Raw genomic sequence first — 13,341 nt, forward strand, 5'->3', positions numbered from 1 at the left:
GAGAAACCCAGATTGCAGAAGAGAGCCTCAAGCTGTGTTTGATGGATCAAAGGAACTGGGCCAGTGCCATAGAAGTTGGGAAGAACACAGACTTTGGGGTCTTAGGACACCTCTTCCCCAGGCAAGCTAGCTTTACTTGATGGGGTAATGTCTGTTTGGGACTAGATGGGAGGGTAGATGGAAAGGCCACTGATGGAAAAGCTTAAGTCCTATGTGCAACAATGGGCTAGCTGGAAGGGCAAAGGACAGAATACCCTGTAATAGGGTTTTCTTATAGATAATTATTGGATTGCCAGACTCTCTATAAAATATATTCCCATTGAATCACCCTTCCCCCATCCCCAAAGAACAAAGTGTATTTCTTCCTGAAGAGCCCTAGCTGCATTTCCATTTTTCCCCTTTCTCTCTATTGTTCATCAACCAATCATTTGACATTCCAACTTAACCTTTCTTTGTGGTTGATGCTTAGGTAGAAGTCTGACCTATATCCTCAAGGAGTTTACAGTCTTCTGGGGAGAGGAGAACTATCTAGAAAAGACTCAGGAATATCTACAATATGGACATCTAGGCCATCAACCCCAAAGGCAATGTAGGCTGGTGCCAATGCAACTTGAAACTATATTCCTGCTTGCAGCAATCTTGTTCTTTTTGTCTTCCTTTTTCACCCAGAGTGAAATTTCTTATCCTTACATATCATGCTATCTACCTATCTATCTGCTCTCAAGTATTCATACTTGTGAATCAAGAAATATATCATTTCCAAAGCAATACTATAATTATCTATAATGAATGGTAACAGAACTACAGTAAGAAAAAAATGGAAGAAATTAATAGGTATCATTTTTATCTTTAAAAGAGGTATAGACACCCCCCCACACACCCACACAGATCAGTCAATACATCAATCAAAATGCATTTATGAAGTACCTGCCATAAGCCAGACACTTAGAAAGGCAGTCAGCCAATAACCATTTATTAATCACCTAATATGCATCAGGCCCTATGCAAAAGCTTGGGCTCATTAAAGGAAGCCAAAGACAGTCCCTACCTCAAGGAACTCATATTTTAATAGGAAGGGGAGAGGAATCAGAAGCAAATAAATGCATATAATCTGTCTACGGGATAAATAGGAATAATTATGAGACACGAGAATTGAGAGAGGCTGGGAAAGACTTCCTATAAAAGATGTTGAAACTTCACGGGAGGGAGTGGCTAGGTGGCACAGTGGATAAAGCATCAGCCCTGGATTCAGGAGTACCTGGGTTCAAATTCGGTCTCAGACACTTAATAATTACCTAGCTGTGTGGCCTTGGGCAAGCCACTTAACCCCATTTGCCTTGCAAAAAACCTAAAAAACAAAACAACAACCAAAAAAACTTCACTGGAGCCAAGGAAGTCAATAGTTGGAGTTGAGGAGACATGGCAGATAGAGTTTCTTGATCATGGAATAACCAGGAGGTTGCTGATGAGGAAGCAAAATATGAGCAGACGGGAAGGATGGGGGGGGGGCTGGTTATAAAGAATTTTGAATATCAAATAGAGGATTTTATAGTTGACCCAGCAAGTAATAGGAAGCCACTGGTGGTTATTGAGTAAGGGAGTGACATAGTCAGACCTGCACTTAGGAAAATAATTTTGTTGACTTAATGAAGAATGTAGAGGAGTGAGGAGAGATGAGTAGGCAGACCTACTTGCAAGCTATTGAAATAGTCAAAGTGGGGGGCGGCTAGGTGGCGTGGTAGATAAAGCACCAGCCCTGGAGTCAGGAGGATCTGGGTTCAAATCCAGTCTCAGACACTTAATAATTACCTAGCTGTGTGGTCTTGGGCAAGCCACTTAACCCCATTTGCCTTGCAAAAACCTAAAAAAGAAAAAAAAATAGTCAAATTATAAGGTGATGAGAACCTGCACCAGAGAAATGGCAGTGTCAGGAGAGAAGGGGGCAATATTCAAATTAAAATTTGCAGGCCTTGGAAACAGATTGGATATTGGGTAGTGAGAGATGGTAAAGAGACATGGTTACATGGTTATGAACCTGAGGGACTCAGAGGATGGTCTCATCACCTATAGGGAAGGTAGAGGAAGGGTTTAAGGGGAAAGATAATGAGTTTACATTTGGATGTGTTAAATATGAGTTTGAGATATCTGCAAAGAAGTTAGAGAGATACTAGATTAAAGGACAACAGGCATCCAAGGTAGATTTGAGAATCATCACCACAGAAATAGTCAAATCCATGGAAGCTGGAGATCACATATGAATAGAGGGTATGATCTGGAGTAGGATCCATCAAAGTATTCAGAGGATAAAAGGTGAACCAGCAAAGAGTGATGTCCCAAAACCCTAGAAAGGAGAGTATTATTGTGATGAATACTCCTTTGTAGATTCATCCTACATCTGAATATCCAGCTCCCCATCAGCATAAGCTCACATGAGTTAAGTGGTTGGGTACTCCATTGGATTGGAATGGAAATCATATCCATGTCAGAGGAGAAACATTTTCTTGGAGCTTGTGTGCATGGAGTAGCAGTCAGGTGTGTTGCAAGAATGGAACCCGGAGTCATCTCCTCTGTCTGAGCCATGACTTACTCCCCAGTAGATAGTGAGCTCCTGGAAGGCAAGGATTCACTTATATTTTTCTTGGTATCTTTGGTGCTTAGTACACTGCCTATCACATAGCAAGTTTGTAAGAAATGTCACTTGATTGACTGACTGATTGATAGGACCATTGAGAAAGTACACCCTGAGAAATGAGACCTTTCACCAGCACCACAATCACATCACATGAACACAGTAGGCATTATACATTATAGGGATCTGGTCATCCTAGAGCTGCCCACACCCAACTTTTGGTACCAGTGGAGGCTGGGAAGCTCACAAACTGCCTGCTTCTCAGTTTGACCTCAGATTGTCCATGACCACATCCAACTCTTCCTTGTTCCCCATGGACTTCCCCAAAGAGAGCTGATTCTGGAGCATCAGAGTTTGTGTTAGGGATTGTTAGAACAATTTGTAATGATAGGGATAAAATTGAGATTCAGTATTCTGGGAGCAAGAAAAAAAAATCTTAAAAGCAAAGAGATCTAATTTAAAATGGAGTATAAATGGTAGGAAGGTTGTGAGTCCAAGGAGGGACTACCTTTTATTTAGCTACCTTAGGTTTCATTTAACATCATATTCTTCTCTGTCCCCTATCCAGCAAGACTTGCCTTGTAAAGAAAACATGTTATGAGGAGACAAAAATGAAGAGGAAGAGAAATAGTTGCACATCAGTTACTCAATGTACTGAGTCTGAGAGTATGCAGTTCTCTACATCCATGGTCATCCACCTCTACAAAGAATGTATTTCCTCATCTCTTCTTCACTCATGATAATCACACAATGTTTCCTTCCTTCTTTACTGTTTTTATGCATATTGTGGATATGGCTTTCTTTTTTCATTTTTCATTAATTCATATTATTCTTGTATGTCTTTCCAAGCTTCTCTGAATGTTTCACATTCCTTGTTTATAACATTCCATGGCATTCATGTTTCATGATTTGTTGAACAATCCTCTGATTGATAGATATCGGCTGTATTTCCAGTTCTTTGCTAAGTTTGCTGTTTTGGTGTTGAAAGGACTTCTCTTTCTGTCTTTGGCATCCTCTGCATACCTGCTCAGACCTGGCAAGAGGAGGGATTTCTCATTTGGCATTTACCCCCTGCTGATCTCTGGGTCTTGGCCAGATTTGTGCCCATGGCTGACTCTTGGACTAGAACAAAAGCTCCCAGAGGGCAGAATCTTTGAATCATTTTATTCCCCACATATAGTGTCTTATATATAGCTGGGGCTAAGTACATATTTTTTTCACTAAGAAAATAAACTAGCATCTCATTACAAAGTCTCCTTACTTTGTGGTACAGATAGTCAGAGATAAGGAAAAGCAGCCATTCTCCTTCTTTCCCATCATTGACTTTAATTGTTCTTAATCACAATTGGAGTTCAAGGAGGTCTTGAAATTTTTTTTTCTCAGAATACAAATGGAGAAGGCCTTTGTGTGTGTGGACCTAGGCAGCTTGTGTCCTTTTGTCTCAAGTATTTGGGTTGGTTCTGGTGCTGAATCTGAATGCCACTCAGCTTCTGTGTGAGGCTAGCTGTTAACTTGGTTCTTTTGTGGACTCGTAACTCATGCTATTCCTACTAGGTGGCAGTACATGTGTAGAAATCAATCTCATGCTTTGGTCCTGGCTTCCTGCTCCACAGTTTCCTCCCCGTCTTGTTCTTAAAGTCATCACAATGCAAAATCTATGAGAAAGAAGAAGCAGTTTTGCCATCCATTTGGATGGATCCTGATTGGAAACATGTTTATGGAGTGGCTTATTGGCTGTTTAATTTTCAGTCTATGGTAATGGAAGGTCCGCCACAGGTATTTGGCGTCTAAATAATACTCTTTTCATATTGAGATAAGCACATCATCTTTCTTTTTTTCCTCCCTACTAGGTCACATGTGCCAATTTAACAAATGGCGGGAAGGCAGATCTTCTAAAATCTGGAGGCACCAAATCTACCCTAAAGCACATCTGGACAGAAAGCAGCAAAGACTTGTCCATCAGCCGGCTCCTCTCACAGACTTTTCGTGGCAAAGACAATGATACGGGCTTGGACCTACGCTATGACACCCCAGAACCTTATTCGGAGCAAGATCTCTGGGACTGGCTGAGGAACTCCACAGACCTTCAGGAGCCTCGACCCAGAGCCAAGAGACGGCCTATTGTCAAGACCGGGAAGTTCAAGAAAATGTTTGGCTGGGGTGATTTTCATTCCAACATCAAAACTGTGAAGCTCAACCTGTTGATAACTGGGAAAATCGTTGACCACGGTAATGGAACTTTCAGTGTATATTTCCGGCACAATTCTACCGGGCAAGGCAACGTGTCTGTGAGCTTGGTGCCCCCAACCAAGATTGTGGAATTCGACTTGGCCCAGCAGACGGTGATCGATGCCAAAGATTCCAAGTCCTTTAACTGCCGGATCGAGTATGAAAAGGTTGACAAGGCGACCAAGAACACACTCTGTAACTATGACCCTTCCAAAACCTGTTACCAGGAGCAGACCCAGAGCCATGTGTCCTGGCTCTGCTCTAAGCCCTTTAAGGTCATCTGTATTTACATTTCCTTTTATAGTACAGATTACAAACTAGTACAGAAGGTGTGTCCTGACTACAACTACCACAGTGACACACCCTACTTCCCTTCGGGTTGAGGAGGAGCCAGTGTGGGTAAGACTGAAGCCTGAGGAATAAAAGAGGTCATAGGACAGGGCTGTTACTACAAAGGAGAAGGTCCCATCTGGGGCCTGGATTGTGTCTACGATGCTGCTGTTGTCCACGGGCTGCCAAGATCCCAGGGGGGACAATCGGGTCTCATTTCTGCTCATTGGCTCCATCTCTCCGTGTAGTTGTGAATCACTGCAGGTTTTACATAAAATCACCCAAGGAGAAGCATACATCCACACAGACATACATGTACACACACACACACACACACACATATTTTGGCTTGCATCTATTGGGACCCCTGTTTAGAGGTCTATTAATTCTCTGGGTCATAAGGTTTTAGATAACCAATCAAGGCAAAAGGGAATAGTTTGACTGAATGGGCTCTGACAGGCATTGGTATGGAGTTAGCCTTCCAAGTCCTGAATCCATGTCAATCCACCCTTCCCTCTCACACGTGCTCTTGCTTCGGATAGCTGCACTGGTAACCAATACCGTAGGCCTAACTGCTTGTGACAATGGGACGCGTGTCTCTAGAGCTCAGTAGTTCTTCCCTGATGAACCCTCCCACCTAGCATCCCGTAGGCACATTCAAGGTGGCCCTAGGAGGCCTGCTCTTTGTAAAGATAAGCAGACCTTTGGAATTTACATGTGGGCACACGTTGAGATTTCAGCTTCTGCCCCTGGTCATTGGCAATGGCAGAGTACCTCTTAGAAACTCCCAAGCCCTTAGATCTCAAGGGGACGGATGCCATGTAAGTTGTAAGTGGCCGTCTTATCTTTACTCCGCACATTGTAACAAACTCAATATCCTAGTCTTCATTTGTATGAATGGTTTGTATTGTACATAGTTTATCCCGTGTTATTTCAGCAGCTTATTAATATTAACTTGTACTTGTCTCTCTGCTTGTTATTGGTTCTAAAAGAAAAAGGGAATGAGGAGGAGTCGGAGTCCATGTTAGCGATGTAGCTGTAATCCACGACCGAGACAGAACTCTATAGCCAGCACTTACTCAGCTAACATATTGTTGGAAGCGATACATATACACAGCATTACAGTCTGTCAGTAGTTAGAGTTTTATTTCTGGACAAAGATGAGATGTACATAGAAATAAAATACATAAAAGTTCAGTTTCAATATGTCCTGTGTTGGCGCTGATTTCAAAGACCGTGAGAAGTTGAGAATGGACTTCTCACACAGCTTTGCTCCTCCCAGCTCTGCCTGTGTCCAGAGCTGGGGGATGATGGTTGGTCAGCTACATGGGACAGCTCAGGAGGGCCAGGGGGAATCCCACTGAACTCCCTCTGAGGTTTGACCAGTCTAAGCCAATCCTGGAAGGCCAGGGTCCCTGGGTATCCTCTCGATGGACAACCAGCCTAGGTTCTTATGCCATGGAAGGGCACTCTATGTCCATGGTGGGGGTGAGTGGGTAAGTGGGGAAGTGTTTTGGTCTTGGATCTCCCTTTCCAAGTTGAGATGGGGGCTACTAAAGCTTGGGTTTGGTCCTGCTGCAGTGACTCAGCATTGCCTGGGGAAAGTGGGGTGTCAGTGTTGGCAGAAAACAGCAGCTGGATTTAACTCTCCTCAGATGGGTTGATACCTATAAAACACTATTTATTGTCATGAAACATGGCATTTTCTGTGCTCCACAGCAGATCCCAACAAATAAACAGAAGTAGAAAATAGGGATCATGTCATTTTTGAAAACTGCAGTTTGGGGGCAGGGAAAGAGGAGAACCCCAGTCTCATACATAGCAGTTACCTAAAAGGTCTCAAGTTCAGTGTATCATTGATCAAGAATCCTGTCTGCAATACTCCCAACAAATGGCATCCAATTTTGCTGGATGACTACCAATGAAGTGGAACCTATTCTTCATGGAATAACCCATTCTGCTTTGGGGTAACTAATTGGGAACAGTCTAAGATAAGATGTGCCTCTATCTTTAATAAGAACTCAAAATCAAAGCAAACTCCCAAAATACAACAAAATGCACCATTATTTTCCATGGGAAAATCTTTAAATGCCACCTTAAGGGTGGCCAACCTGTTCATTGGTCATATATGGACATTTGCCAATGGACATTCACAATAACTTTGGACACTAATGGAGTAATTTGGTATAAATCTTATCAGGGTCAGTTCCTGAAGAATTGTTAAGACCAGAACTCAGTTTCCACTAGCCCCTAGACACAAGCCACAGAGAAAGTAATTGCAGGTGCTAAGGTCTCTTGCATTGGTCAAAGAATAATCCATCAATACAGATGGATGCCTTAATTTCTCACTGGAAGGAGCCAATGAGAAGGGAGAAAGTCTATTTCATTTTAAGGTTGCCCAATCTTTATTTTATATTCTGTGATTTTCTCTGAATTTTAAATTTGGACTCTTTAGTCCCTGGATACATTTGTTGGCTTGAAAGTCGTTTTCTGGGTGAAACTTTCCCTTTTTCTTTCCCTCCCTAAGCTAATTCTTCTTGATCCACCCCCCTTGCCATAAAAGGAAAAACTTTAATTATCCGGCTCTCAACTGATTCAAATTTGTTTTCAGTTCTTCATTTAAGAGAAGGAAGTAAAGAGGAAGAAAGTGAATTAACAGCAGGGGCTTAATTAAAGAGGTAAATAAACAAAATGGTCAACACTCTTGGATTTGCACTCTATCTTCCCTCTCCAGTGTTATTTCTCTCCAGACTCCTACATTTTCATGGTCTGTAGCTGCAACCCTATGAACTCATGATGGCTATTTTAGGGGCCTCTACACAATGACACCCAGGGTTTTCTGCTTTCTATGTCAAGAAATAGACTTTCAGAAATCAAACATTAGAAAAGAGCAAATGGAAAAAAAAAGTCTGTTTGAAATGTCATGATGTACCCCTTTTTGACTAGTCTGAACCTCCATCTTCTGTGCAATTGTTTTTAATGAAGTTTTCTCATGTTAAATGCATGAACTTTTTACTTGGGGACAGGCTAGTGCTCCATATTCTTAAGCTGGAACTTCCCCACACAACTGACATTTGATATCCCTGGGATTTTAACAGGGTCAATTAGACTTATCCACTATTCACAAATTCAAAGTCCTACTTTCAGTGACTCCAGTTAGGGTTTCTAATGGCAAAGATGCTACTAAGTATCTGAGACTGAATTTAAATTCAGGTCTTCCTGACTTGAGACCCTGCACTTTATCCATCATACCACTTAGCGCATAAGAGTAATAAACAGAATAAGATGATAGCTAATAACATGAATAAGAGGAAGTCCGTCAATCCCAAATCTTCCACAAAAATGAGGTAAAGCTGGCTCAGAGTATAGAACTGCCTTCTCTCATTCTCTTAAGCAAATATTTAGTGAGACAGAAATCCATTGTTGTGATCCTGTCTTTGTGAGGAATACCTTGCCCATGGGGGGAGCTTCACCCATTGCTTTCAGTCACCAATCCTGTGAGCTGAGTGACAGCAGGATTATTGGTCCCATTTTACAGAGAATAAAACCCTAGTTTGGGGAAGCAATTTGACTTGCTCAAGGCCATACCACTAGTAAGTGAAAGAGTTGTGACACAGGCCAGGAGCCAGGCCCCTGAGAGACCCAATGGATTTTTGTTGAATGAAATAAAAATGGAAGGCTCTAGATTTGAGCCTTGGACTCTGCCTCCTTATTGCTTCTTGCTCGGTGATAAAGGAAGGGCTTCTGTTGTGGGGGGGACCCCAATATCCCAGGTAAGTCCTTAACTTTTTGTGTTTGATTTAGACCGTTAAAAAGGATTTTTGGTATAATGGGTTTCGAGTCATAACATTTGAGTTAAAATCCTGCCATGTTACTGTGTCACCTTGGGTAGGTTATGTCTCTCCCGCTTGTCTCCTTTTCCCTCATCTCTAAAATGAGAAAGTTAAGCAAGATCATCTTCAAGCTCTCTTTTAGCTCCAAATTTCCACACCTATGGGGCAATTTCTTGTTCCTGGGTGACAGGAAGTAAAAGTTCCATTGTGTCTCTGGCCATTTATATCTTTCCAAAATTATACTTGTCCATCCTCAAAAATAGAGTGTTCTTTGTCTTAGAAAAAGAAAAATCCTTACCATATTTTGGTGCAGAAGAGAACAAAACTGCATCAGAAATCCAAAAAAAATCCTTTCCTTTTTGATTTTTTTTCCTTCCCCCCCTCCTCTTCTTTCCATTAAAAACGCAGAGAATTCTATGCCAACTCTTCTTTGGAAACACCAGTCTGTCCTTGAGGACCACAGTAAATGCCAACTATGAGCCTGGCCCACATTTCAGGTTCAAGAAGGGCTCTGGATGGAACTAGCATCAGACTATTCAGTCTTTACATCATTCAGATCAAATTGATTCATCTCAAAGGGCTTTTGTGACTCTGTTCTATCAGGGAAGCAGCATGGCCAAAAGAGGATTGTGCATAACTTTCCTGGGCAGGGGGGCCTGGTTTGGGTCTATCCCCATCCAGGCTGGAGAGTTGTGTGGGCAGTGAGGAGAGATATCAAGCTTCTTTGGATTTGGATTAGTATACTAATATAAACTCCTTGAGAACAGTCTGGTTCATTTTTTACATTTGTGCCCCCCAGTAAACATTTAAATACTTACTATTAGATTGAAGCAGCTGCTTCCTCTTCAGAGCCTGCAGCCCCTCTTCTGTGGGAAATCTAGCCTCCTACCCAATCAAAGCTCAGATTTGCATCCAACTTTTAGTTCCAAGAAGTAATCTCCTAAAAGGCCTAACATACCCATTTCATTGATAGACTCCTAGAAAGTTTATACAACTGGCCCAAGATCCAGGGCCATTGCTTGGGCTTGGTACAGATGAGGAAGAAACCATCCTTGTCCTTCATGCCTTTCCTGAGATCTACTTCTAAGGCCTCTGGGAGCCCTTCAGCAGAGTTGAGGAAGAGGGTGATCACAAGAGTGGAGGACAGGGGCGGCTAGGTGGCACAGTAGATAAAGCACTGGCCCTGGAGTCAGGAGGACCTGAGTCCAAATCCGGTCTCAGACACTTAATAATGACCCAGCTGTGTGGCCTTGGGCAAGCCACTTAACCCCATTTGCCTTGCAAAAAAAAAAAAAAAAAAAAAAGAGTGGAGGACAGGATGAGCTTCCTGATTTTTCCATTGACCAGCTGGGATGGACTTACCAGGGATGTGTCTCAGGACCAAGTTAGCTCCAGTTCCTCTTCTTTGGTTAGTTAGTACATTGGTTAGTACATTCCTAGTACCTAGGAAATGCTTGCGTGAAAAGTGAATAGGGCTAGAGGCTCACTTCTGAGATTAATTGTGCAATCTTTGACCACTTGTATAAACATTCTGGGAGTCTGTTTCTTCATCTATGAAATGGGTAGATAAGGTCTTTTTAGGAGAATATGTTTTAGAGCTGAAAGTTGGATTCAAATCTGAGCTTTCTTTGAGGTAGGAGGCTAGATTTCCCACAGAAGAGGGAGCTGCATGCTCTGAAGAGGAAGCAGCTTCTTCAATCTAGCTGTAAGTATTTAAATGTTTACTGGGGACACAAGTGCAAAAAATGCATCAGAATCTGTTCTCAAGGAGTTTATATTATTCTAATAAGGGGGGTGTTAAACAAATACAATATGATGGGTAATAAATACCCCCAATCCCATATACATAAAACTATTCACAAAGAAATTAAATGCAAGATCTTTTGGGAGTAGGAGTATTAATAATTGAAGGGTTCTTGGAAGATTTCATGAAGACTACCTTGTCAAATCTATCCATGAAAAGAAGAGAAGTATTCTGGGGCAGAGGGAAAATGGAAATACATTCCAGGAAGGTGTGATACCCAGTGCAAAGGCATTAGAGGTGAGTGATGTAGTGATAGGAGTGAGGAACTTTGTTGTCTAGGCTGGATCACAGACTCCGAGAGAAAAAGTAATGTAACATTGGAAAAGTTGATCGGGGCCAGATTGTACTTGGATTTTAAAAGCTAAACAAAACCATCCATATTTTATTTTGGAAACAATAAGAAGTCACTGGAGTTGGTTGAATAGGAAAATCACAGTCAGATCTGCTCTTAAGGAAAAAACATACTTCTTGTCTTGTAAAGATTAATGATATAGAGACAGATGCTGTCAGACGAAAGATCAGCCAGTGTGGGTCAGAGGAAGAGGAAGGGGGAATATTTATGGCTGCGGAATCCTTGTTAAAGGGAAAGGTATAAGGAAGTTAATTTTGAACTGATATTAAAACAGATAGTTGTGATCTTTCCAGCATGAATCCAGAGTATCATGAAACTCTTCTCAAGACTGGTCAAAATTGATGAAACTTCTAGCAGGGCAGTGTGAGATCCCAAATGATTCAGAAGGACCCGAGGACATTAGGGGATGGACTGAAGTCATATCTGAAGTCAGTCATATCTTGGGACTCAGATGAAAAATACAGATTAGAAAAATGAATACTTTTCAAGAAGGTGATTTTGGGCAGTGGGATTTGGATTTCTCAATTGCAGTTTAAAATATAAGAAGTATCTGCTCTTGGCCAGGGGTGGAGGTGCATCTAATAAGGGTTAGTAGCAATTAGTTTGCTTGTGGACTTACAAATCTAGAAAAAGGTTTTAAACTGAAAAAGTAGGAGGAGGGAAAAGATTGTGCAAATTAGGTTTTAGACAGTGGCAGTGTAACAACCAGAGGTTCTGTGCAGCAACCAAATCCAAGGCCTCGAATACCTCGGCATCAATACCAAAAGTTCTAAAAATAAAAGGACTAGAAATCCCTGGACCAAGGTTCCCTCTGCAAGGATAGATCCTAGTCAAAAGACAGGGTATTTTTAAAAGAACAATAGGTGAATGGCTGAAGGTACCTGCTGTGCTAAAAGTAAATATAGTGATGTAAAGAGATTCAGGAAACAGGTGCGAAGAGGATGACAAAGAGCATTTTGAGAGCACAGACAGAACTAGTTCTACAAGACTACTCATCATCTACCAGAAAACACTGGACAGAAGGAGGAAATAGATGAGGAGCTAGGGAGAGAGAGCACACCTTTGCTGCAAAGGCATGTTATTTATTAGTGGTGTGTGTGCATGTATGCATGTGTGTAAATAGACATGCACATGCACCCTATATGTTTGAGCTACTTATGAGAAGGAGAGAACTCTGAGGCCGAGGTAAGGTGGAAATAATATTCCTGGAATGCGGGCTACCCAGTGCAAAAGCATGACTATATATATGCATATATATGTTTTTAAAATGACTATTACATATATACATATATACACACACCAATATCAGAGTGATTAATCATGTCTTGCTTTAAGTTAAACACAATTTTATCCTTGAAGAAGTCCAAGAACCAAGACACAGAATTTCTATCATGACTCTGATGCTTGCCAAGAGGGAGCATTTTCTAGCTCTAGGACAAATGATCAAACTTTGCAGAGAATTGACTCAATTTGGGAATTTTTGAGACCAAAGAAGACCTTTGGGATCTGACTCATGTGCCTCATCCCCATTGTCATCCTCCCAGTCCTAGAAGAGTGGGACATAAAGCATTCTCCTCATGCTTCAAGAGGATTCATGGACTAAAATTCTACGAGAAAATCAGCTCAGGTTGGGGGGGAGGAAATCTAAAGAAATAATGTTTCAGATAACTCAGAGAAATGGTCTCAAAGAAGAGGAAAAGAAAATGGAGAAGTGGTCAAAAAAGAGTGACAAGAGGGTGTGAGCACTGATTCAGTTCATTCACCTATCATTCATTAAGTGCCCATTAAGGGGTAAGGACTGTGCCAGCCACGAGGGATGGAAAATGATGGTGGAATATTCCATGTGCTCAGGGAACTTGAGGATAACCAGTTATAGAAGATGAAAACAAATGTATGATCAATTCATCTAATGGTGACAGGAGTCATAAGGCTGGGAATGAACAAAGCTAAGGATAACAAAAGGGATTTTAAAAATCTACTTTGAGGAAAAGACAGGGATGAAGAGAGTCAGGACTCCACTGAGTTAACCCCATAATTAATAAGAGAAAAAACAGGCTTCCTCAAATTTTGCTTTGAGCAAAACAATATAAAGAAGTCAATGAGCAGAAATATGTAGAAAAGATGTGCAGTGACGTTATGTTACTAGCAATATTTTTTTGTTTTT

General features: G+C 41.5%; 1 protein-coding gene across 3 annotated transcripts in view; it reads left to right on the plus strand.

Moving 5' to 3' along the window:
• Window positions 1–6,392, plus strand: part of NXPH1 (neurexophilin 1) — a 215,697-nt gene extending 209,305 nt beyond the window's left edge. For 2 of the 3 annotated variants that reach the window (XM_074195034.1, XM_074195032.1), the window contains one exon: window positions 4,480–6,392. In XM_074195034.1, the coding sequence (XP_074051135.1) occupies window positions 4,480–5,241 (762 nt within the window). In that variant the 3' untranslated portion in view covers window positions 5,242–6,392. The remainder of the gene's footprint in view (window positions 1–4,479) is intronic. The other variant, XM_074195033.1, reaches the window with a different exon arrangement.
• Window positions 6,393–13,341: the final 6,949 nt, after the last annotated feature.

The sequence above is a fragment of the Macrotis lagotis genome, chromosome 7 (assembly GCF_037893015.1).
Source record: "Macrotis lagotis isolate mMagLag1 chromosome 7, bilby.v1.9.chrom.fasta, whole genome shotgun sequence".
NCBI classification, from domain to species: Eukaryota; Metazoa; Chordata; class Mammalia; order Peramelemorphia; family Peramelidae; genus Macrotis; species Macrotis lagotis.